This window comes from Vidua chalybeata, chromosome 13 (assembly GCF_026979565.1).
Source record: "Vidua chalybeata isolate OUT-0048 chromosome 13, bVidCha1 merged haplotype, whole genome shotgun sequence".
Taxonomy (NCBI): domain Eukaryota; kingdom Metazoa; phylum Chordata; class Aves; order Passeriformes; family Viduidae; genus Vidua; species Vidua chalybeata.
In genome coordinates, this window is record NC_071542.1 from 10798703 (window position 1) to 10822079 (window position 23377).

The 23377-nt window shown below is 40.4% G+C and overlaps 1 protein-coding gene across 3 annotated transcripts; it reads left to right on the top strand.

The window, feature by feature from the left end:
• Nucleotides 1-3674: 3674 nt before the first annotated feature.
• GABPB1 (GA binding protein transcription factor subunit beta 1) lies at nt 3675-23190 on the top strand. 3 transcript variants are annotated; one of them, XM_053954794.1, is made up of 9 exons: nt 3675-3778; nt 10233-10340; nt 11142-11309; nt 11776-11970; nt 13039-13150; nt 13534-13647; nt 15308-15493; nt 16424-16539; nt 21398-23190. In XM_053954794.1, the coding sequence occupies exons 2-9, from the start codon at nt 10233-10235 to the stop codon at nt 21548-21550; spliced, it is 1152 nt and encodes a 383-aa protein (XP_053810769.1). In that variant the 5' UTR covers nt 3675-3778; the 3' UTR covers nt 21551-23190. The 3 variants fall into 3 exon arrangements, with proteins under 3 accessions (XP_053810769.1, XP_053810771.1, XP_053810770.1); XM_053954796.1 differs by having other exon boundaries at nt 3685-3842; XM_053954795.1 differs by lacking the exon at nt 3675-3778 and adding an exon at nt 9625-9899.
• Nucleotides 23191-23377: the final 187 nt, after the last annotated feature.

Below are 23377 nucleotides of genomic sequence, written 5' to 3' on the forward strand. Positions count from 1 at the left end.
GGGCGGGGACTGTCACGGCCCTATCCGTGCCCGGGGCCGGCTCGGGCCGCGCGGCTGCGGGGAGGCCCTGCTGCCGTCCCGCGGGCCCTGCGGGGCGCGGCAGCGCTGGGGCGGGCGGGGGGCGCAGGCCCACACCCGCCGCGGAGCCGCCTCGGAGCTGGGCTGGCTCCGGGGGCGGTGTGAGGGGAGGGAGACGCGGTGACTTCGCCCACCGCCAGCCCTGGAGAGGCGAGGTTACCTGCCGTGCCCTGCCGGCCTCCATGGGCTGCTGCCCCGCCGGCCGTGGCTCCTCGTCTCGGGAGCGGGAGATTTGTTACTGTGGCCAAGGCAGTAAGAGAGGGCTCTGGAGTCTGTCACGTTCTGTAGGGCATCCCAGCGTTTGTATGGGGTGTTAAGCTGGCTCATTGTACTGTGCAATCTGGTGTGGAAACACGAGACATCTCTATTAAAATATCCTATTTTTAGAGAAACCTGAATTGATAGGGGACACTCCAAGTTTTCTGTTGATGACAGTGTTTTCTGTGCACCTTGTGTTACTACAAGCATCGTATCTCAGGGATGGCAGGTATGTGTGGACGTGCTGGTACAGTCATGCTGGGAAAAGGGAAGAGGCCGGTCGTGCCATGGAGATCTTATACAAATGGAGGAGATGCTCTGTGCTGCCACAGTCCTGGCCTGTCCCCTAACTGTGTTGGAGGGTGAGAGGATTCAACAACTACATTTCAACCTGGTACTCAGTTTTGCCAGTGGAAATGTCTTGTGAGCTGGAGCAGTTTCCATCAGTGACTTTAGAGAACAGGGAGGTCATGGAGCCTAAACAGGGAAGTTTAGAAAACATGGAGATGCCTGTCCCCATGTAGTCTTCCAAAACACTTCTAATTCCTTGCCCAGGAAGCTGAACTATATCACAGCATCTAGTGTTACAGTAACATTGGTTGGTACTGGGCACATGAAAGGCTCAGACAATTTCTCCATCTGTAGTTTGCAGTGTGTGTGAGTGCTCAGGCCTGTGAAAGGTTCTGGGAGAAATGAGAACAGTGCTCTGTCTTCTATATAGTGCAGAAAGGTGAATACAAAGTAAATCAATAGATTCCAACAGCTCTAATGTCACCCTAGTTATCTGTCATCTAGTGACACTCTAAGCTGAACTGAATATTAATAACAGCACACTCTTGTGCCTTTTCCAGACCTGCTCTATGTGTTTTAGCCAGGGTGAGTGATGCCAGAAAGTTATGACAAGATGGAAGGGGTAAGTCCACTGATGGAGATGGAGCTTGGGATGTGTAAGTCCACTGATGGAGCTTGGGATGTGTACAAATTAATGTTGACACTCATACTCACTGCTGTCCAAACTGGACTCAGAGAACCCCTTTATTGTTTCTCTTATATGAAAAAATTGCACGATACAATCTTTGGTTTTACTTGTATGGGCAAACCCCAGCCATATATAGAAAAGTGTTTGGGGAGGAGTTGCCTGTGCAATTAGCTTTATCCCACTCCCAGAGCTTGTTAAAACATGCTAATGATGTTGGTTATGTTGTAACATGCTGTGGTTGCCTCAGGTTAGAAGACATTTTCCTATCAGCACGTATGTTCTTGTGTAGCAGTATTAATTAAATAAAATAATTTTAGTAGAAATTGGTGTGCTTTTTAGTAGAATGTATTAGATTATTTAGCTTAAAAAATGTACATCTTCTAAAGCAGGGTAAAATAGAAACTATACTTTACAGATTTGAAATGTGTTCTGACTTGCCTACATCAGACATCCAATGTCTCTCTCTTACATGTAGTTTTGGTGAATACCATAAAAAAACTAGACATGATTATTTTGTGATCATAATGAAGAAAATTGATATACAGTGCTAATGGACTAAATTTTTCACCTCTATGAAAGATTGTCATTAATATGGAAAGTTTGGCTTTTCTGTAGCACTGCTGCTAACATCAGTCTTCCTGTTTTATTGGCACACGCCTGTGAGGACATTGTAACATTTTTTGTGTCTACCGCTACTGCGTAAATGAAGAGCCATCACATGACATGCTAACTCCTTATTGAGAGACACAGACACTTGCCAACAAGGAACGTGCTGAAGGTTGGATTTAAGGTTTCCATGCCCTGGGTGACCAGTGGCAGCCCCGAGGTGTTTGGATTTGTTCTCTAGTGCCGCCTTCTGGCTGAGCATGCCCAGAAAAACCAGTCCATAGGTGACAGAAAGGAACGGTTACTCCTTGGAATATTTTTATTGGTATTTTGTACAAAGCTGCATTAGGTAGGTCAAAGGCAAATAATAATGGCTCTATAAACAGTGCTTTAACAAGTATTCCTCTAATGATCTAGTGGGTATTATAATCTCCAAAATAACAGACTGGAATTTTGTCACTGGTATGTTTTCCTGAAGGATGATTATGAGATCCATGCTTCACAGTAGCAGATGTATGACTTGGAGCAGCTTTGGGGAGAATAGGAGCACAACCATTTTGCATTGTTGAAACAAAACTGGGAGAGAAATGTTTCGGGGCCTGGGCTGTCAGGTTCATTACCAGTCTGGGACTGAAGGCCAGAGCCCTCTGAAAGAGCAGCAACAACTGAAGACTATTATGGAGCTGTCATCCTATCAAGTGGTATTTCTGATCCCAAAGTGTAGCTTCCTCAAATTTGCAACTGGTGAGGTCACACCTTGAATACAGAATCCAGTTCTTAGACCCTTAACTTAAGGACATTCTGGGGCTGGAGCAGGTCCAGAGAAAGACAGTGAAGTTGGTAAGAGACCTGGAACACAAGTCCTATGAGGAGCAGCTGGGGGTTCCACCTGGAGGAGGCTTAGGGGTGACTTTATCACTCTCTACAACTCCCAGATACGGGGTTGTGGCCATGTGGGAAGGAATTGGTCTCTCCCAGGTAACCATTGCAAGAACAAGAAGACATAGTTTTGAGTTCCACCAGGGAAGGTTTAGGTTGGACATGAAGATTTCTTTACAGGGTGATTAGACACTGGAACGAGCTGCCCAGGGAGGCGGTGGAGTCACTGTCCCTGGGGGTGTTGAAGGAAAGACTGGACCTGGCACTCAGTGCCATTGCTCTAAGCTGCCAGGATAGTGTTGGGTCACACGCTGGGCTCTTATGATCTCTGAGGCCTTCTCCAACCGATTTGATTCCGTGATTATCTCTAAAGCCCTGCCTCAGACAGGCAAGACAGAGAAGTCCATGCTCAGACAGCGCACCCTCACCTGGGAGCACAAGCAGAGCCCCAGCAGCCAAGAGGCGGGAAACTCAAGCCCCAGCATCCTGTGCCACAGAGTAACCGGGGATAGCGACCCCTGTCCTTATTCCATAAGCTGCCTCTAGGGAGGCCACCCGGGCCTGCCGAGAGCGCGGGCCCGGCCCTGCCCCCGCCGGGCGGGCAGCGGAACGGAACATGGCGGGGCCCCTCCAGCGCGCGCTTCCCCGCCTTTCCCCGCGGCGGCGCGCATGCGCGCTGTGCGGCGGTGAGGCCGTATCCCTCCGCGCGCCCCTTTTCCCTCGATGTCTGTGTTAATAAGGTAATTCCCGCGCCCATGGTAAGTGCCGGGCGCCCCTCCGGGCCCGCCCGGGGCGCCCCGCGCCGCCTCGCGCCCGCCCGCGCGCCCGCGGCGGGGCAGAGCCGCGCGGAGCCGCGCCACTCCCCTCCGCCCGCCGTGTCCCTCCGCCGGGCGCGGCGCGGACTCTCGTGTGGGGCTCTCGGCCTGCGGAGCCCCGGGTCGGTGCGGCGGCGGCGGCGGCGGCCGGGCCGGCAGCACGGTAAGGGCCCGTCCCCGCGCCCCGTCTCTCCCTCACCCCCCCCGGGCCGGCCAAGCTTTTCCAGGTCAGTCTGTGCCTTTGTATAGGGCCCTGTTACCGGATGTGGAAGTTGATCTCTTCGCTGGTAAAAAATAATTCCACTTCCCCCGGAACCCGGCGCCGCGGCTCCCTCCGCAGCGCCCAGCCCAGCCAGGATTTCCTGTCGGGGAGAGCGGGCGGCCGGCCGGCCTTCCGGGGACCCCGCCGCGCGGGGGGCGCGGGCGGCGCGCTGGGCCGCGGCGGCGGCCTGGGCGGCCCGCGGGGCGCGGGCGAGCGCGACGCGCCCGGCGAGGGACCCGGGAGCTGAGGGGCAGAGCGGGGCTCGGCTCGTCCCGCGGGTTTCTCCGCCGGGCAGCGCGGTGTGAGCCGCCTGGGCACGGTCCCGAGCCCCGCGTGGGCCGGGGGGGGGCCGGTGGGGCCGCGGCCCGGGCTCCTGAGGCGGCGGGGCTGCGTGCGCGAGCTTGGCGCCAAAGGTGCCCTGGGGAGAGGCGGCTCGGGCGGGAAGGGAGCGGTTTCCCCTCCGCAGTGCCCCTCACCCGGAGTCTGTAACTCTTGCTTTGGACTCTTAATAAAGCGTATGATAGGAGCATAAGAGTGGGATACGATACGTTAGTGCCGATTGTCGTTTTTGTCGTTTTTTTTTTTTTTTTCTGATTTCCCCAAATAGTCAAAGTAGTTTCCGTTGGTGGGACACTGGTGGCACGTCGGTGAAATCCCCTGTAGGAAGTCGTCTGTGGTAGTTCTTAAGGCATTTGTGTATTTTCCTTTAACATGCTTGCTAAGGTGGCTTTGATTTAACGGCGAATGCTTTATAGTAGAGTTAAATATGCTCAGAGTTGTGAACGCATACCTTGTAGTTCTTCAGCCTATTTTAAGTTACTCGTTACTTCTGAACTATTAGTAAGACTGTGCAGTTAGCTGAATTTTGTATGCATACAAATATTTGTAAGGGAACATAACTGTGCCATGTGAGTAAGGTTAAGAGTATATGTGGCAGATCAGCATATTCTAAATAGAGACTCTTGTTCATGACCTACATTCTTTGCTGAAAACACTTTGTTTTCTAGTTGGATTTTTTTTTAGGCCTATGTGCCAGACGCAAACTGTCGAGGAAGATTCCTCATGATAAAATGCATGTTGTTGGTAGGAGGTGGATGAATTTTATTTCATGGTATTTTTAAGCTTAAATACCTGAGACGGTCTCCTAAGGCTGTCGTACAGTTCAAAGGCTACATCACAAGCCCTTGGATTCTTCATGTCAATCACGCCTGCTGCAAATTAAGCTTTTTGCTATCTAGTGTGAAATTAAACTGTGTAGCTTGTTGGCAGTGCCAGTCCAAATCTGGGTGTCAATGGTTCACCCTTGTTGCATAACACTCTTTAGATGTTACAAATCGTGGCCAAATCTGTGCTCTCCTTTATAAAAAAAGATGTAGAAAAACCTTTTTTTATTTGAGTTATTTGAGTTCATTGTTGATTGGTGCTTATTTAAGTTAATGTGTGAGCCTAATAGGAGACCAGACCTGCATTAATAACAGGCCTGGCTGTCTTTGCCACTAAGCTATGCAACAATGTTTGCTTTTCTCAGATCAGGTATTTTCATCTGATGCATGTCTGACATGAAGGTCATGTTACTGTTCAAGCAAACTAGAGAGAATTTAATTACAAACACAACAGTCGGAGGAAAGCAGAAAGCACTGGAATTAAAGCTGACTGCAATCAGCATATTGGTGTAATTTTCACTGTCATGACAGAAATGTGGATAGTCTAAGCCTATTACATTTTTATTAATATATGAAGTATTGCTTGTGAAATCATTGTCAAAAGCTGTTTGATTCACATACAAAACCAGACAGGAACTTTTTGAGTTTTTCCATGTAAGTTGCTATAATCACTGGTAATTGATATGTAAGTTAAAATGATTCCAGAGTGTTCATGAGATACTAGCTACTCTATGCTGTACTTCAAAATATTATTGACCTTGGTATGGACAGGCACATGAAATTAGCTAGAAAGAGCTATTCTGAATTTCTGGTAATACTGTGAGATGTTGAAATCAGTAGGGTGGTAGCATTTTTGAAGGTTGGGTCTGGGGAAGCAGGTTAAATTGGTTTTTCCTTAAGTACTGGCAAGAAAAAGACATTCTGAAAGGACGTTATTTTTCCAGATGTAATGGATGTGAGAGATGATGGGTCTCTAGCCATCTTCTAAGTGCAATTCTGCCATCTGTCACTTGAGCAGGGAAAAGTGTTTAATGAGCCTTTAATGGAACTGTGTGATTTGACATCCTTATCAGAGACACGGCGTGTATTGATTGGAGTACCTTTGATAAGTTGCACTGCTGCAGTCCATGCTCCTCCAGAGTAAGCATGTCCCTTTCAGGAATGCACCTTGGGACAAACGCTGGGCTGGGAGATCTCCGTGCTGCCAGATGTTCTGCCACAGCTGTTTTGGGCCTGTTGATCTTGACCAGCTGATGCTCAGCACTGCAGTAATAGAAGAGGAACAGGTCTGGGTTCTTGGGGGCAGGACACCACTCTGAGAGATGCTGCAACATTTTAAGCCAAACTTGATTTTAATTTGGACTGCAGTAGTCTGCTGCTCTGTTGTCTGTAGACTGTGGTGTGGTAGCCAGGCGTCCCAAGTTGCCAGGTTTTTAGCTCCACTTGCTTCCCATGGAGCCTATTTCACACACAGTTCCACCTAAACTCCTGTTGAGTGCTATTCTACACCCTTCTGGTAACACTGTGATCTTCAGAGTTTTATAGAGTGTATAAAAACCTAAATCTAAGATGGATGCAAAAAAGTAGTATAATTTTCCTTTGAACATAAGTAAAATAGCAATAATAATTTGATGTTATTTTTAATTACCAGTTAGTTGTGGCATCTGGCTAAGGTACTGTGCAGAATACATTGCAGTACTGTGGAAGTTCAGGAGCTGATTAAACCAGAGAAGTCTAAACCCAGCAGAAGCTCTTCCCTATTTACTCAGTTGTAGACAAAACCCTCTCTTCACACATTTGTGTAGGAGCTCTTAGAAGTCTGAAAACATTATCACATTGCCATAAGAGTAACTCCAACAGTCTCAAGTCTTTATTTCAGAGCCAGTGATGTTTTTATTCTCCAAAGTGTTACACAGCTGTCATGCTTAGCAGAGCTTGATGGAAATGACACAGTGAAGAGAACCCTCAAACACTGTTCAGCAGAGTTGATTTTAGCACTGTGGAGTAGCAGCAGACTGCTCTTTGAAATAGCAATCTCATTTCAATTTTAAATGTATTATTGTATCTTGCTTGTGATAGTACCACTGCACTATTGTAGTGTTGCTGAGCGATCTTGAGAGAGCACCTGGAAAGGTTTTCTGGAATGGGAGGCTGTGACTCTGCAGACCCTTCTTGCTCTGTCCCAGGACTGTGGGTGAGTGTGGGGGAGGTTGGGTATGTTGTCACTGGGGGGTTTCTTACAGTACCAGTCCTTGGAATGGGCTGCCAAGTGGAAATCAGCTTTGGGTTGACTATTCAGAAATTTTGTGAGTGCTAGTATTCATTGGTTAAAAGTGACTAAACGTGCATGAGTTTTGTTGGAAATGCGTCTTTGTTTGCTGCTGTTAGAGCATTAGTGACGTGTAATGGGATTTTTATTATTTTAGTTGAACAGTGGAATTTTGTGGGGTTTTTTTTCTCTTTTCCACTAGATGGCCCAAGCATGCTTCCAAGTACCCCATGAGAACTGAAACATAATTAATTTCTCTTTTAACTGAAGTAAAAACTGTACATTGTGAGGTATATACCAACCTGTTTGATGCTTTGTGCTTGTTTAAAATACAAACACCTTATAGCAACCAAGAGAGTGTTGGTTAATGTAAGGAATATGTGGTAATGAAAGGTTATTTTTTTTCCTTGATTGGAACATTTTTTTATCAAGTGCAATATAAAGCTATTTAGTTTTGCATTGGGAAGAGAACTGGTGTGCTTTCATTGATTGTGCTCCACAGTAATTCAGGGATTTCAGGGAGGCTCTGATGAAGTTTGTCCCTAACATCCCCTGGGAGTGAGACTGGTATTTTGCAGGCCACCATAATTCAATTTTTTTGGGGGGTGGCTTGAGTTTTGCTGCATAGGGTTTTCATAACAGCTTTGCAGTTCATGTCAGTACTGTATAGATGTGTGCAGTGGGTTCTGAATAGGCTGTTAAATGTACAGGTTAATTCAATTCAGTTTAACAGACATCAAGTATAACTTGTTATCATGAGTGTCTTTTTGGTTAGTGGGGGAAGATGAATATATACGGAAGGCAACTCTTCCATGAGGGTGGTAGGACACTGGAATGAGGCTAAAGAAGTGGTAGGATGTTCATAGACATTCAAAACTCAATAGGACTGAGCCCTGGGCCAGCTCTGACTGGGATATTGAACTACGTGACCTTGAGAGGTCTCCTTCAGCCTTAATTATTCAGCAATTCCAAAATGAGATTTTATTAGTTCCTTTGCTCTACTGCTGTTTAAACCAAAAATAAATGGAAAATGGATAGCTGTCTTTCTGAGCTAGTTGTAACCTCAGTATTTTGAATTAACTTTCAGCTTTCCTTTGCTTCTGAGGGCCTTGATGTGGTGGTATTAGACCAAAAGAAAAAGGATGTCTGTCTGTGAGCATACTTTTCCTCCTTAACTTGCAATCCCTATTGGAAAAAAAAAAAAAAAGCCACTTAAAGAGAGTGCTCTATTCCTTCATTTCACTGCTGCACTTTTCAAGTGCCATATCTTGCCTTATGTTTGGTATTATTACTTCTAGTGTCTCTTTTTAACAGGTATGACAGCTTTTCTCTTATTCAGTTTCTTAGGATCTTCCCTAGATTTTCTCTTTTGCTCTTTTTCTTTATGGAAAAGAGACAGCTGTTGTCCCTTCCTCTGCATCTGATTGTATTCCTTTTTTCCTTCCTTTTCCCATTGTTAGTATTTGTCCTGTCCTGCCACCTTCCTGCTTCTCTTCCCTTGTCTGGCTGGAGACAAATCAATGTGTTCACATGTACCAGAAGGATGGACACAATGGAGTATTTTGGTGACAGGAATATTGCTGCCTGCAGTCAGTTCTGTAGACAGAGGTAATCTGCTCTAGTTCACAGCCCTACCAATATGTGTTCAGTACTGCATTTGCAGTATTTTGGTCTCCTTTCTAGTTTCTTCCAAAGTCAACAGCTTTCAGTTTATTAAGCAATGTGCCAGTTGAGCCAGGTACAGAGAAATTTCTAAAGATACTGTTTTTGTAATAGATTTGTATGTTAATGGGATTTCTTTCCTGGACTGATATACTCTTCACTTTATGTAGGACATTGGCTGCAAGGCCTCACAACTGCTGTTATTAGTAATACAGGCTTAACTTTGTTTGTGACTGGAGACTAAACTGATGAAAGCAATTCCATTTTTAGCATCCTGGTAGTGGAAAGCATAGCTATAGGTATACTAAAATGTTAGCAGTAGTATTTTTTGGTTAGTAGCATAGGTTATGGTTTAGTTCTAATTTTTTTACCAAACAAATTTAATAGCAAGTATGAAATGAGGCGAGTTTAAAAAGTTGTGTTTGTAGCAAATCTTTGATGCAACAGAAACAGGTGTAATTTGTCTACAGATATTATTGCAAGTATTATATAGAATCTTGGTGTAAAAGGGACGTTATCCAATCATGATGTGAAGGTTTTTCAGCTAGTATCGCAGTCATGTCTCAAAACTTTTTATTTCACATGTTTTTAGTAACTGTAGACAGTTAAAGCAGGCAGTAATATTTTTTTCAGGCAAAGGTTTTACTTAATGTATATGTTGTATGTAGTACAATAATATGCTTATTGTGTCATTTTGCATCTGGGGGTACAGAAATTATATTTTAGGGTGAACAAAAATAGTGATGGATAAGATGTCAGAAAGGTGTTGTGTTTCATACCTATCTCAGTGCATTTACATAGTGGTACCTCCTAAATACATGTAGGCTTTTTGGATAAGTGGATATAGTGCCTTTGGATGCATGACATAGCAGCCATGATGTAGAACTGTTTGAAAGCTGGACAAAGCTGCAGAAGGCTCCAGTATCAGGTGAGAGCTTTGAAACCACCTTCTGCTATAAGAAATGTTCATCCAGTTCAGTTTAAATTTTGTTTAACATTACATCTACAATGGTTGCAGCATTGTCATACTGAAATCTTCACACTGATATCAGTTCTGTTTGACAGGCAAAAGTAATTCTAAAATCAGACTGCTTATTGCAATCAATAAAGCTTGTTCTCGTGGCTAAAATACCAACTCCAGTTTCTGAACTTTTCAGAGTAATTCAGAAATAAGAATTTAAAAAAATAGGTAACGTGTATGTATTTAAAATAGTGTTAATGTTATTATTTTGTCTTTATATTCCTTTATGTTCTTCACTAGATGTCACTAGTAGATTTGGGAAAGAAACTTTTAGAAGCTGCACGAGCAGGTCAAGATGATGAAGTTCGCATTTTGATGGCAAATGGAGCACCTTTTACCACAGACTGGGTAATGAAAACTTTTGCAGTGGAGAAAGTAAATCATCTTACTTTTCTCACCTGAAAAAGGAAATACTATTCTTACAATTTAGCATTTATATTACAGTTCTCCTTGGAATTCTGCATTCACATAATCTAATGTCTAATTCAAAATTAAACTTGTCTGTTTCTTCATATGACCTCCTACTGATTTTAGTAACAGACTGTGCATGAGCTCATTCTGGTGACTTTCAAGATGAACTTTGGAATGGTTAATGGGAAAAAGCAGCAATCATCCTCCTAGTTACTGTGTTTATGCACTTAGTATAGTAAGAGGCCTGAATTATGAAAACAGTCCTAATATGTGCAGCTGAGAGTTCCCTGATAGAGGGGTACTGAGTTGTCTTCTGGAGGTGCTGATTTTTGAATAAGTTGTAGACACAGGTCAAGTACCCAAAATTCCTAGGGCATTTACAAGCTCTTAAGAGCCTTAATCTGCTTAGTGACCTAACTTCCAAATAAACTGTTTTGAGCAGAAGGTTGGACTTAATTGACTTCCAAAGGTCCCTGTTGACCAACACTAAAAATGGAGTTAGGCCCCTTGAAATGTTACATGCCAAAAACACAGAAAAAACAGAGTAAAAAAAAGCAACAACAAACTTCCCTCCCCCATTCATATTCTGTAAAAGCCTCAACAGCTCCTCTCCTTGAGACTACAAGGGAAAATGATTTTGAAGTGGCAGCTTGACACCTGGGTTTGGTATCTTCAGAGTAAGAAGAAATGTTTTGTACTGACATCTGTTAGATCTGCATGTTTTGTGTTCTGTTACAGTTGGGAACATCTCCACTTCATCTAGCAGCACAGTACGGACATTACTCCACCACGGAAGTGTTGCTGCGAGCAGGGGTGAGTCGGGATGCCAGAACCAAAGTGGACAGAACTCCATTACATATGGCAGCATCAGAAGGCCATGCCAGCATAGTAGAAGTCTTACTTAAGGTATGAAGTGCTGAAACAAGTCTGAAGTGGGGTTATTGCAATGGTGTACGATCAGATACTTGCAATTTGCTTTTAGTCATGAAACCATAATTGAAATTACATGAGTAGTTAAACTGTGTGCATTGGGAGCTTTGTTTTCCAGTTGAACTGTAATCTATTTTACATTAAAATCATCATGATTTCAGGTGAATTATTTACTGCTGTTTCAAAATAATAATACTCCCTAATTTGATATTGTGTTTAGTAATAGATTTTAGAAATAAGATGTGCTTTAGGGTATCTCTAATACTTTCGAGGTAAATAATGTATTTGGTAGCTAGATTGAATTACTTCTAATAAATGTGTAAATGTAAGATAACTGGGCATTCCTCATGGAGAAAAACAATTTAGGGCTTCATTCTGTGACCAGCATTATTTAATTGAGATGTTTCTAATGGCATAATTTATGCAATGATCTTGTTTGTAGCATGGTGCTGATGTCAATGCAAAGGACATGCTCAAAATGACTGCACTTCACTGGGCTACTGAACATCACCACCAAGAAGTTGTAGAACTCTTGATAAAGTATGGAGCGGATGTTCATGCTCAGAGTAAATTTTGCAAAACGGCATTAGATATTGCAGTAGACAATGGAAATGAAGACATTGCAGAAATATTACAGGTAACTTTTAATTCCTCATGTTAAGGAAACTTGCAGCAAAGTACTTGATTACATGTTTTAAACTAAGCTTTTACTGTAGCAGCTGTGACACCATATATTGATAATGCCACACTCCAGTCTAGTTCTTTACATGAAATGAGATTAATGTTAGTAGACATTACTTAGTCAAAGAACATCTTCACCACCTACAAAGTCAAGGATAAGTATTCTTTATTTTCTTAAATTTGAGTGATGTAATACACAGAGGTAGGTGGACTCTTTACAACTGAGGTGGCAGTATATTCTGACTATGTCCTAGTATTCAGTTAGCTTCATATATGGATATTAATTTCCTAGTTGAAGTTCAGACAGGACAGAAGAGAGGCCAATTTTTCCAGAATTAGAAAAGCTAAGATTGAAATGTTGGAGAATTGATTTTAATAGATAATTCCATGGAAATGTGTGCTCACTGTTCAATAGTTTTGTTAAAGGCAAATGAAGTGATAAATCTTACTGAGAAAAGAATGTAAAGCAAATGAAAAACATCATTATGCCACTGTATAAATCTGTAGCCTCCCTATGTCTTTAAATGTCTGAACTTCTGGTGTGTTCCTTTAGCTTCCTCCTGACTGCAGAAAGGGTGCAGTAAACAGAAGTTAGTAATAATTCATAGGAAGACAAAATGAGTGCCACGTCCATTTCGGGGCAATTGCAAAGCTGTCAGAGTAACTTTTCTTGACGTGTATCTGCCCCAGCAGTCTCGGTTCTTCAGGCTTCCTCTTTTAGATAAGTGAGCTGGCATATCTGCAAAAGAGCCTTATTCTCATTGTTTACATAACTGGTAGGGAGAAGTAGTGGTGTGTTGTTAAACTCTTTCACTCCAATAGACTTTCTGTCTTCAGATTTCAACTAAAAAAAAAAAGTTTCTTATGTACTTGAAGGTAGGACACAATGTATGTGTATTGCATGAGTATAATGAGGGAGAGCCTCCTTGTTTGTGTGAAGCATTCAAGAATTCTAGCTCTTAAACAAGGTCAACAACTCCTTTATACCTGCAGTTGGACTGATGATGTTACCTTTGTGTCCCAGATTGCAATGCAGAACCAAATCAATACGAATCCCGAGAGTCCGGACACTGTGACGATACACGCAGCCACACCGCAGTTCATCATCGGACCTGGAGGGGTGGTGAACCTAACAGGTCTGGTATCTTCTGCAAATACATCCAAATAAAACAGGCATTTAGGTGCCTAAAGGATAGCTACTGGGATTTTATACTTCCACTGATTTTCACCATTTAGTGAAAAGGTGTGAGGAAAAACAGTGATAAGAATAGTTACCATATTTCTCATCAGTGTTTTTTGTGTGTTGTAAATATGTACATACCTAAAACAACAATCTTCACAGACATAAATTATCAGAAGTTGTATTTGCTTAACAAACTTCACTTTAGAATAGCACTTTGGTTCTGCAGAATGCTGCTGAAAATGGAGTGTGTGCTAGAAGTTTCAGTGCAATAAAAATAGAAAAAGGGACTTTGCTGGTTTTAAATTTATCAGCTATTTTTTTTTTTCATCCTTCTAGATGAAACAGGAGTGTCTGCTGTACAGTTTGGAAATTCATCAACATCAGTATTAGCTACGTTGGCAGCTTTAGCAGAAGCATCAGCTCCACTCTCAAATTCTTCAGAAACACCAGGTTCGAAAGCTAAGTCATTTAGACTAATTTAATAAATTTAAAGTACATAACTTCAAGTTTCCTTCAACACGTGAAGTACTGTGGTAAATAATGATTCTATAGGTATAGATAAGGAAGGAGAGCAAGGAAGGAATAATGACCATATTTATGGGGCTATTTTTTCTTTTTATATAGAATAGCTTCTTTTTAGACAAAATCTTCCCTTTTCTTTCAAAGTTTGAAGAAGTTCTGGCAATGTTTCCTTCCAGAACTAAAACCCAACACTCAGTTTGACACTGAAAGATCAGAGCTGTTTGCCACAGCACCTGGTATTGGCAGTTGCAATTTGGACTTTTTTGTGACAGTGGTCTTTCTTACTGCTGAGCCTGTACTTGGAAGCCAAATCAAGTTCAGTACAACACCACTTATTCATGTGGGAGTTGCTGTTTTGGTTTCCTGAATAAACACTGTGAATATTTAAGCAGTGTTATAGGACAGTAATCTCTAAACATAAAGATCTTCAGAAGACAATGTCTGCAATCATTATTTCAACTACAGAGTGATTTTTCTGTGTATGTTATATTGTAATTAACTTAAAAGATGAAAGCTTCAGAGTTTCATCTACCTTCTATCATCTTGAACATCACAACACAGTCTATAGGGTTTTAATTTCATCTCTGTAGATAGAGAACACTCTAATGTCTGTTATTTAAATCAAAGGCTTTGCTTTTACCCTGACAAATTGAAAATAAAATACAAAGCTAGTGTTCTTGAATTTCCTTGATTGTGCTACCAGTGATCTTGCTCTTTGTCTCAGCATCTTGTTGGATGGTAGCACAATACTCCATTTGCAGCATACAGTGCAAGCTGGGGTATGTGCTGTAGTTCTGAATGCAGGCTTTCCTTGTCCTACCTTGATTTGTAGAAGTGATACAGAACTGTGAGAGTTCACTGCTTTATACTCATTGAATCATGGATATGAAGTAGTTAAGCTGGAATTTTTTACTTTTACCAACAAAATTATATACATACAAGGTTTGTTTTACTTCTTTATCTTTCTTCTTCAAATGTGTAAGAATGTCAGCTCTGCAGAACTTTTCCTTTAGTCCTGTTTCGTACTTTGTATAAGAAATAAAGTTGTTTGAAGTACTCATGGAGTACAGACAAAACTTAAGATTCTCTAGGGGTCCTTTAGTCTGTTAGCATCTTGAAGACCATTATATTATCTAGAGAAATCTAAGCTGAGTCCTGACATACAGTGGCAAGGCATTGGTTGAGAAGTAACTTCAAGGTAGTATCACAAGTTAATTTTCTTTTTTTATTCTGCTATTAGTGTAACTTAGTCCATTGTGTACAATGCAGAAGTTCTTTGTAATCTTAAAAGCAGCTGCTGTTCTTGCTGACGTGTTAACACTGACCCCAAAGCATCAATTTTGAGTGGAGTATATCGATATTATTATATTGAGCAAGGATGGTGTTGATTTTGACATATGTCAAAATGTGAGTGCTTTATGTTGGCCTGATGAAAGACTCTATTTAAAATATATAGTAAAGTATTCATCAGGGGGTCAACTTATGAAAGCCATGGAATAAATGTTTTCTCAGCTGTACAAAAATGCATTTGAAATCATAAAAGTTTCATTTATAAATTGACTTAATTCCTTTACTAATCTGTTGCTAGTTGTGGCCACAGAAGAAGTTGTGACTGCAGAATCTGTGGATGGGGCCATTCAGCAAGTGGTCAGTTCTGGAGGTCAGCAGGTTATTACCATAGTAACAGATGGCATTCAGCTGGGTAACCTGCATTCCATTCCAACCAGTGGGATAGGGCAACCCATTATTGTGACCATGCCAGATGGGCAGCAAGGTGAGTACACGCTTGTATGATTCCAGCTTGAGGAACTGTTTTCGCTACAGTAATAATAATAATAATAATAATAATAATAATAATAATGACTTTTTAGGTGCAGATAGCTTGGACCTGAAGTTTTAGAGCAGCACTGACAGAACCAGTGAAGCCAGAGTGACACAACTTTTTTTGGGCCATATGAACTTTGTAGAAGCTGATAGTGTGATAAATCCTTTTTTGTGATGTGTATGCTTTGGGTGGTTTCTTTTAAAGATCCCCTGGCACTATTTAGATAAAAATGAATCCTTCTCTGGTTTCTTCATGAGGATTTGCAGTGTGAAGGTTGAAGAGTTGTACATAGGAGGCAAATAATTTGGCTCACAGTCTGCCTGAACTAGTACACCTTGTTATCATTATGAGTGAATGGCTGTAGATAGCAACTGAGGTGACAGTTACATTTATTTACAGATGGCTGTGTCAGGAATTAGAGTATGACTTTACTGAGAATCCTGATTTTCTTATTCATGGCTAATTACTGGATTTTTAGATTACTTAATGTGTATAATCAAAACAAAAGCAAGATTTGTATTTATTCAAGAAATATTATATAAATGGTCTGCTACAGAAGTTAGAGTTGACAGGCTGGTGACTCTGCTGCAGTTCTCTGTCATGTCTGTTTACTCTGTGAAAAATGCCAGTGATTTTCCAGAGCTAATTACTGTAGGCTTCAATAATGAGGAATTTTAAAGTCCTTAAGTAGCATACAATCAACTAAAGTTTTTAGTAGATTTTCACTCTGAGCTTATTGTGCACTTTATTGTATAACTGTGTTTTCACAAGCAAAAATATCTGCATTTTTTTGCTGTTAATACAATTACTTAAATGAGTTTTATGTAGTGCAAATATTGTTTAAAGTAAATGTATTTACATGTACAAATACATTTTCAGTGTTAACAGTTCCAGCAACAGACATTGCTGAAGAAACTGTAATAAGTGAAGAACCACCAGTGAAGAGACAGTGCATTGAGATTGTTGAAAATCGTGTGGAGTCTGCAGAAATAGAAGTAAGGAGTATATTACGTGATCTGTGTTGAACAGTGTTCAGGACTGAGTATCTGGTTATGGTTTTTGTATTGTTCAGGAGGTTAATTTCTGTGTTACCACAGAATGAAGTGTGTGAAAACATTTAACTTGTTGAGTCTCTCCTGTAACTGAAATTCATCTTTTACAAAGTTGCTGTAAAAAGAAAATAGGAGGGCTATTTGCTTGATCCTGGGGTCATGTAAAAGTGACACTTGTTCAGGTATATGAGAACTTCTTTTTGTTTTTCTTGAAGATCACTAGCTGGTTTTTAAAACTGGGTGCTGATACGTTATCGAGTGACTTGACTCTTTCCGCTCTGAGTGAATGAGAGCACTGTACCCTCATCCTTCTGTTACAGCCACATGCTTCTGATTGTGAGATCATTTTTAGCAATGTTTCCTTTCCATTCATGGTATCTAGATAACTGTTGATGGAACTGTGAAACAGTAAGATTCTGTGTTTGTTAATTTTTATCTGTGTGGTGTCCTCCGCCTTTTTTTTTTTTTTAATTCTGAAGCAGTTTATTATTACATAACTTTGCACCATCTGGTTTTTTAAAAACTATACTGCAAAAGACCTAAAAATGTTGAGAGCTCTTTCCTTTTTATATGATAAATGAATGTAGCTGTTCAGTTTAAAATTGTAGTTTTTTTTATACTAGCCACAAAAGGTCAACCATCTCATTCCTTTTCCTGTTACTTCTAACTGTGCTGACCCCTTTTGGTCAAAAGTTTATGAAAATTGCTGTCTGCTTTGACTAGACTGTAAGTTTTCATTTTGTCAATTCCATGATACTTCATTTATCAAAGGTTGTATTCTCCAACTTCTGTTCATATTATCAAATTGTGCCTAATTGAGTACTTTTTGTTGTACAGTATGTGCTATATGTTATCCATGTCCAATAACAGTAATTACCACCTCTCTTCATTTACTTTCCGTGTCCCTGAGTTGTTGCATCAAATACTTTTGGCCTTTGCAGCTTTGTGGTCATTACAGATTATCCTGACAGTTGAAATTTTCTTGCTGCATTTTTTAAAATGTATGACTGTTACAATAAAAGCATTTCTTTTGTTCACACTTTTAAAAATCTGCCTGAATTATTCATAAAGGAAATTACATTTCCTTAAGTATTCTAGTAATTCTGTTAAATTAATTTTTAAAAAATCCAGATTGGTTAAGGGATAAATTGACCTGTTCTTAATTAGAGATAATTGGTGTAAAAATACCAAGAATTCTTTTAAGGGGATGACCAGTTTTATTTATATATGTGAAACATATTTCTCAAATATTGAAAGAAGTTGATTTAGATGAGTTACTTGGTCTGTTACTTTTAAGTGGAAGTTTTGATGACTTTCTTGTCCCTGCCTGTACAACTGGAAATGCACATGCAGACCTCTGCCTCTGTGTGAAGGCCAGTTGTCTTTAAGGGCCTTGTTGTGGTTCACAGGGCTATGGTACTAATTTACTTTAGTAGTAGTGGATACTGCTGCTAAAGGAGTGCACACAAAGTTGGTTCACTTCAAATTTCTTCATCACAGACAGTGGTAGATATTTAAATTTGGAGTGGGACCCTTCCCCTCATTGAAGTATTTAAAAATATTTTAGAACGTGGAAATACAGAAAACATTTGGTTTTTTTGCATCGCTCTAATTAATTCCTTTATTTTATTATAAAGGTTGATTCAAGGCTGAATGCTTTTTTCCTGCTGTTTTAAGTTCATAGTGTGTGAACAGTTTATAGTAGTTTGGAAGTTTTTGTAGTTGAAAATCCTCCCATCCATGTGAGGTGACAACCTTTCCTGTGAAAGTACTGTGGAACAACTAAAGCTGTAGTGGTGTTTTTAAATTTTCTATTCTGGGTCCGTTAAGACATTTCAGCTCATTTTGTAGATTGACAGCAGTTTTCCTAAGCAGTTTGATATTTTAAACATGGGATGGCAGCAAAAAAACCCTGTCACACAGATACTCTGTTTTTCATTTTCATGCATAATTCATTAACACATAATGGTCTTTATTTTCATTCTTTAATTTGACTGTTTCTCCCATGTTCCATGTTTGAAAGGTGACATGCATTAGAACCAGGAAAATAATTTGATTATACTAAAAAATAATCATAATTGTAAACTAATTACATTCATGGATTCATATCCTGTGTCTTTGTGTTGTTTAAAAGAGTGGTTGTTTAAAAGAATGGTGTTCCTATTGTCAATGAAAAGTTACATGTATGAAGAAAATTCCCTGGTAAAATGGAAAATTTCTTTAGAGCACCGAGCATCCTCTGAGTTTTATCTGGGTAGGTGATACAAAAGAACTCCAGATCTCTGGAACACTTCTGGTTGTGTTCTAAAGAATGTTCCAAGAGCACTTTCTGGGTTTGATTAAATTGGTAGATGAGATAATGTCCTCTCTATTCTAGATGTCAAAGTTAGAGAACCGCTTTTGACCATTGAGTCCACGGTAGCTCCTCCAGAAGCATTGGATTCTTTCCACTGCCTTGTCACACAGAATAGTTGAGTTCATCTCCTGAACTCATTCTGTTTGTTGGGACTGTGACCAACAAACAGCACCTGTTAGCTGCTGGACTAAGCTATGTGCTTTGAATTGCTAGTCTGTCTAGTAGATAATGGTTTTATCTTCTGGCCCTGCCTTGGAGACTTGGGTTTTTTCCATTTTTTCCTACCCTTTCCTTAATGTGCTGTACTACTTTTGGGTACGCAGCTCTAGTTCTCTCTTCTGTGGGAAATACTCTTAAAACGTTGTTCAAGAACTTCCCCACCCTCAAATGTTTGCAGTGTGCCCCCACTCCACAGCAGTGATTGCATTCCCAAATGTTTGCACACATTCCATAGCAGGGATAGCCCTTTGCTGTTTGTAATGCCCCACAGGACTTCTTGCCAGTGAACTACCAAGGATCTTATTTCTGTGCAGGCCAGCAGAGAGAGCAGCTTTGCTTCTTGACAGTATTAGGTTTTTGATGATTTTTATGAGACCAGTTCATGGGATAGCTAATGCCCAGCTCAGTACATCCCAGCCCTCAAAAAGGAAAGGCTGCTTTCCACATGTGGAAGGATCAACTGTTTTGACTAATTCCCTGGGAATTGTCTTGTAGCTCTGTTCACCAAGGCTCTAATCCATGAGGCTGTTTTACATAAGCTGTTGGTCCCCTCATACTACAGAGAGAACTTTTGGCTGGGCTGGTGCTGGAGGATCGTTGGTGTGTTTCAGATCCTCTGAGGTGTAGGCTTGGCTGTTCATTTGCCATCTGCCAGGCTAGTTGCAATATGGGCTGACCATCCTTAAAGTTGCCTTAAAAGCAGAATCCAGTTTTTCAGAGGTGGAAGCCTAACTTTTCAAATAAGTAACCAAAATCAGATGAGCTCTCATTTTACTAGCATATGCTCCAAATGAAGCAAACACTAGCTTTCAGCTCTTAAAATCCCTTGGAAAATCAAGTTGCACTTACTGGAGTTTGTTCTGTGTTCTAGCTAGTCTCTTTATAATCTGTTAATATAATTTCCTTCACCTGTTGTTTTTGCTGTTCAGGTGCTGCTGTTAGCAATGATCTGACCACCTCTGGCATTGTATTTAAGCACATTTCAGCTGACATGTGATTGCTGAATGTGACTGTGACAAGTACTGAGGACAGTAGCAAGTAGAAGGGAGGCAGAGTATTTTTGTGTTTTTCTGTTCATGAAAATACATGAATGCATCAGAGGAGAAGAATAGGGATGCTCTTAGGGGAGTGTGGGAGACTGAAACTTCTAACAACTGTTAGAGGTATTAAATGGGAGTGTGATATTGAACTGCTCAGATGGGAATATGGTGAAAAGACAACTTGCTTTCACTGGACCTCAGTTTTTTGATAAGTTGTTTCTCTGGGAGATGGCTGGTTTCTCTGGCAACCTTCCTTACTGTTCCTGCTTAACAACTACAGTGGAAAGAATTATTTTAAATCCAATACTGCCTTACTCATAAAAGTATGATGCACTTCAATGAAATGGTATTTGATTGAATATTTGATCAAAACAAAACTATTTCCCAAGCAAATTGCTTTTTCAATTGGGCTCAGAGCAACATCAGACAAAATGCCAGTACCTGCATCACTGGAGATGAGAATGTGTTCTCCTTAGTTCCTAAGGCAGCTTCAGAGGATGTGGCATTTCCCATATCATTTTGCTTGGATACCATTTTATATCCACCCCCAGCAAACTTGTATGCAGCATTTCTGCAGTTACTTAAGAATTTCTTTACTAGCTGCTTTTAAAAGGAAAAAAGCTTATCTGGCTAATTGCCTGTCAATTCATAAAGATGCAGTGTCCTTGGGGATGTAATTAGACCTCTGGATTGCAGAGTATCAGTCCCTGTTCAGAAACAGGTTCATGCTTTGGTCAGTGGGCCGCTGACACTCTCCAGTGCGGATGGCTGATAGGTAACAGCTTGTCATTTTTATTGTCTGATTAGATATACAACAGCAAGGGACAAGCCTGTTAGATTGAATGGTTGGAGAAATGTTAATGTATTCTCTTAGTATTTAATCACCACGCTTCCCCTTTTTTCATTTAGCTCTTTTTTGGTGAAGATTTGCATGGCACCTTTGCAGCTCAGTTGACTCGGGTTTACTGTCTCCACACTTCCAGCCCTGTGTGGGGAATTGGCTCCTTGATAATTGGGGTCTAATTTGCACAGCAGCATTCATACAGGTTTGCTCGAGTCAGAACTGAACAGCTTCTCCATGATACCCTTGATAACACTTGAACTGCATGTAAAGGAAAAGTATTTGCCATTTTAGCTTGTATTTGATACTTCTTTGACAAAATATTGCTGGTTCTGTTTCTAATAGGAAAGAGAAACTCTTCAGAAACAGCTGGATGAGGCAAACAGAGAAGCACAAAAATATCGTCAGCAGCTTCTAAAGAAGGAACAAGAAGCAGAGGCCTATCGGCAGAAGTTAGAGGCAATGAACCGCCTCCAGACTAATAAAGAAGCTGTTTAATATAAATGAACACACTGCAAAGCCTGTTACTTTCAAAACCTGCAGTACAATCTTGAACTGTACACTTTATAGGTACAGCCATGGGATTTCATGATAGAGAAGATGCTACAAGTTGATAACTGGACTTAAGCTGTGAGCTCTGATTGATTTCTTGTAACATAAAAACTCTGAATTTAGAAATTGTGAAAAGTATTTAAAATTAAATACTGTAAATAGTTGGTTTTTTTACAGTTTCAAAATGAGTTGCTAAATCTTTTTGAAGGGATCCAGAAACATGAAAAGCCAATGTTTTTGTGAAATTTTTGATTTTAGTATGAATCTAACTTCTGAAAAACAGAACAGTTTTAAGGGTGATGTTGATTTAAGCTGACAATTTGAAATTTGATTATGTGACAAAATTAATTAACAGTTATTTCTACATGATAACAGCTCAACTTCTCTGAATAAGACATTTCCAGGTGGAAATCTTTGTACAGCTTTAAGTAGTTGTCTCAGATTCTCTGAAAACCATTTTTTGGGTTTTTTTTTTTTTTTTTTATTTTAGGTGGTGAAATTTTTATATTTAATTTCAGATATATCCAAGTAGATTTACATGTATATGAAGCTAATATTTTTTAAACTTTTCAGTTTGTACATATGCTGCATGTTTTTATAATTTCTACACATACATCTTGCATAGGTATTTTTCAGCAAAGATGAGAAAAATCATGAGAAAAATGTTTAGCCTATAGGTCATTTGAAGTAAGCTAGCAGCCAGTTTTATTGTGGATGGTATATTTCTTGGAAGAATGTAATTTGTAATTAAGAAGAACAAAAAAGTATCTTAATTTACATATTAAGAGGCAAAATTTGGTAGTGGAGGTGTTGAAACTTCACTTTGTGTGTCTTATGATTTTCCTGTACAAACATTTTAAAGTTCAGTAATGAGTAGAAAAGAACGTCTCCACTGGAACACAAATACCTGCTATTTTAGAATATCCCTATTGGTCTCTCTTCCCCAATAGCCTTGAAATTACTTCGGTGATACATTTTTTTAACGGACTTTTGCATTTTAATTACGCAATTGGACGAGTAATTTTTTTATGTTGTAGTGATGCTCTTCCTAGCCGGCATCATTGTTCCTCACTGTGATACTGTGTTTGTGTGTGTCTGTGCAGTGATCTATTATGCTTAAAATTTATATGGCACGTTACATCTTCAGAGCATTGTAAAATCTTTTAAAGAACCCTTACTGCTCTGCCTGAGGCAGGTAAGTGAGTGTTACTGTCTCAATTTTATAACTGGTTTAAGTGCAACATGAGGGAGTGTTAAATGACTGGCTTACCACCACGTGAACCTGTGGTCACCTGGGAATGGATCTCAGGAGTTCCTGGCTTTAGTCCTGTGCTTAGACTGAGCTGCCTTAAGATTGTTCAGTGCTGTGTTACATTAAATTTTGAACTACTGTGCAGATCCATTTTTTGTAAGATAAAACTCTTTGTGCTTTGCTTTGTTGTTCCATGTTCACTGCTTTTATGAAATTGTTTATATAAACTTAAGCAAAAAGTCTGGTTTATCTATACTGTACACGGAAGAATTACCCTTAAAACTGTACTCTGGCCTACTTTTTCTATTTTACAATTAAATATCTTTTCCACATATATATAGTGTAGAATCGATTCAATTGGTTTGTGTGTGAATGAGAAGGTCAAAGCTGTTCTGTGTTAGACATCTGGAAAAACATGAAAAACCAGTTTTGGGTATAAAATGGCCTTAAATGGTAGGAGGGAGGAATGGGGAAATAATTGCACTGCACTGTACAAAACTTTTCAAACTGGTCAAAATTTG

What these genes read in the sequence shown, in the direction of transcription:
- GABPB1 (XM_053954794.1), top strand. Translation starts at nt 10,233, where the DNA reads ATGTCACTAGTAGATTTGGGAAAGAAACTTTTAGAAGCTGCACGAGCA. An exon ending in TAGTAGAAGTCTTACTTAAG is followed by an intron (nt 11,310 to 11,775) that starts GTATGAAGTGCT and finishes TCTTGTTTGTAG; the next exon opens with CATGGTGCTGATGTCAATGC. An exon ending in AAATTCTTCAGAAACACCAG is followed by an intron (nt 13,648 to 15,307) that starts GTTCGAAAGCTA and finishes ATCTGTTGCTAG; the next exon opens with TTGTGGCCACAGAAGAAGTT.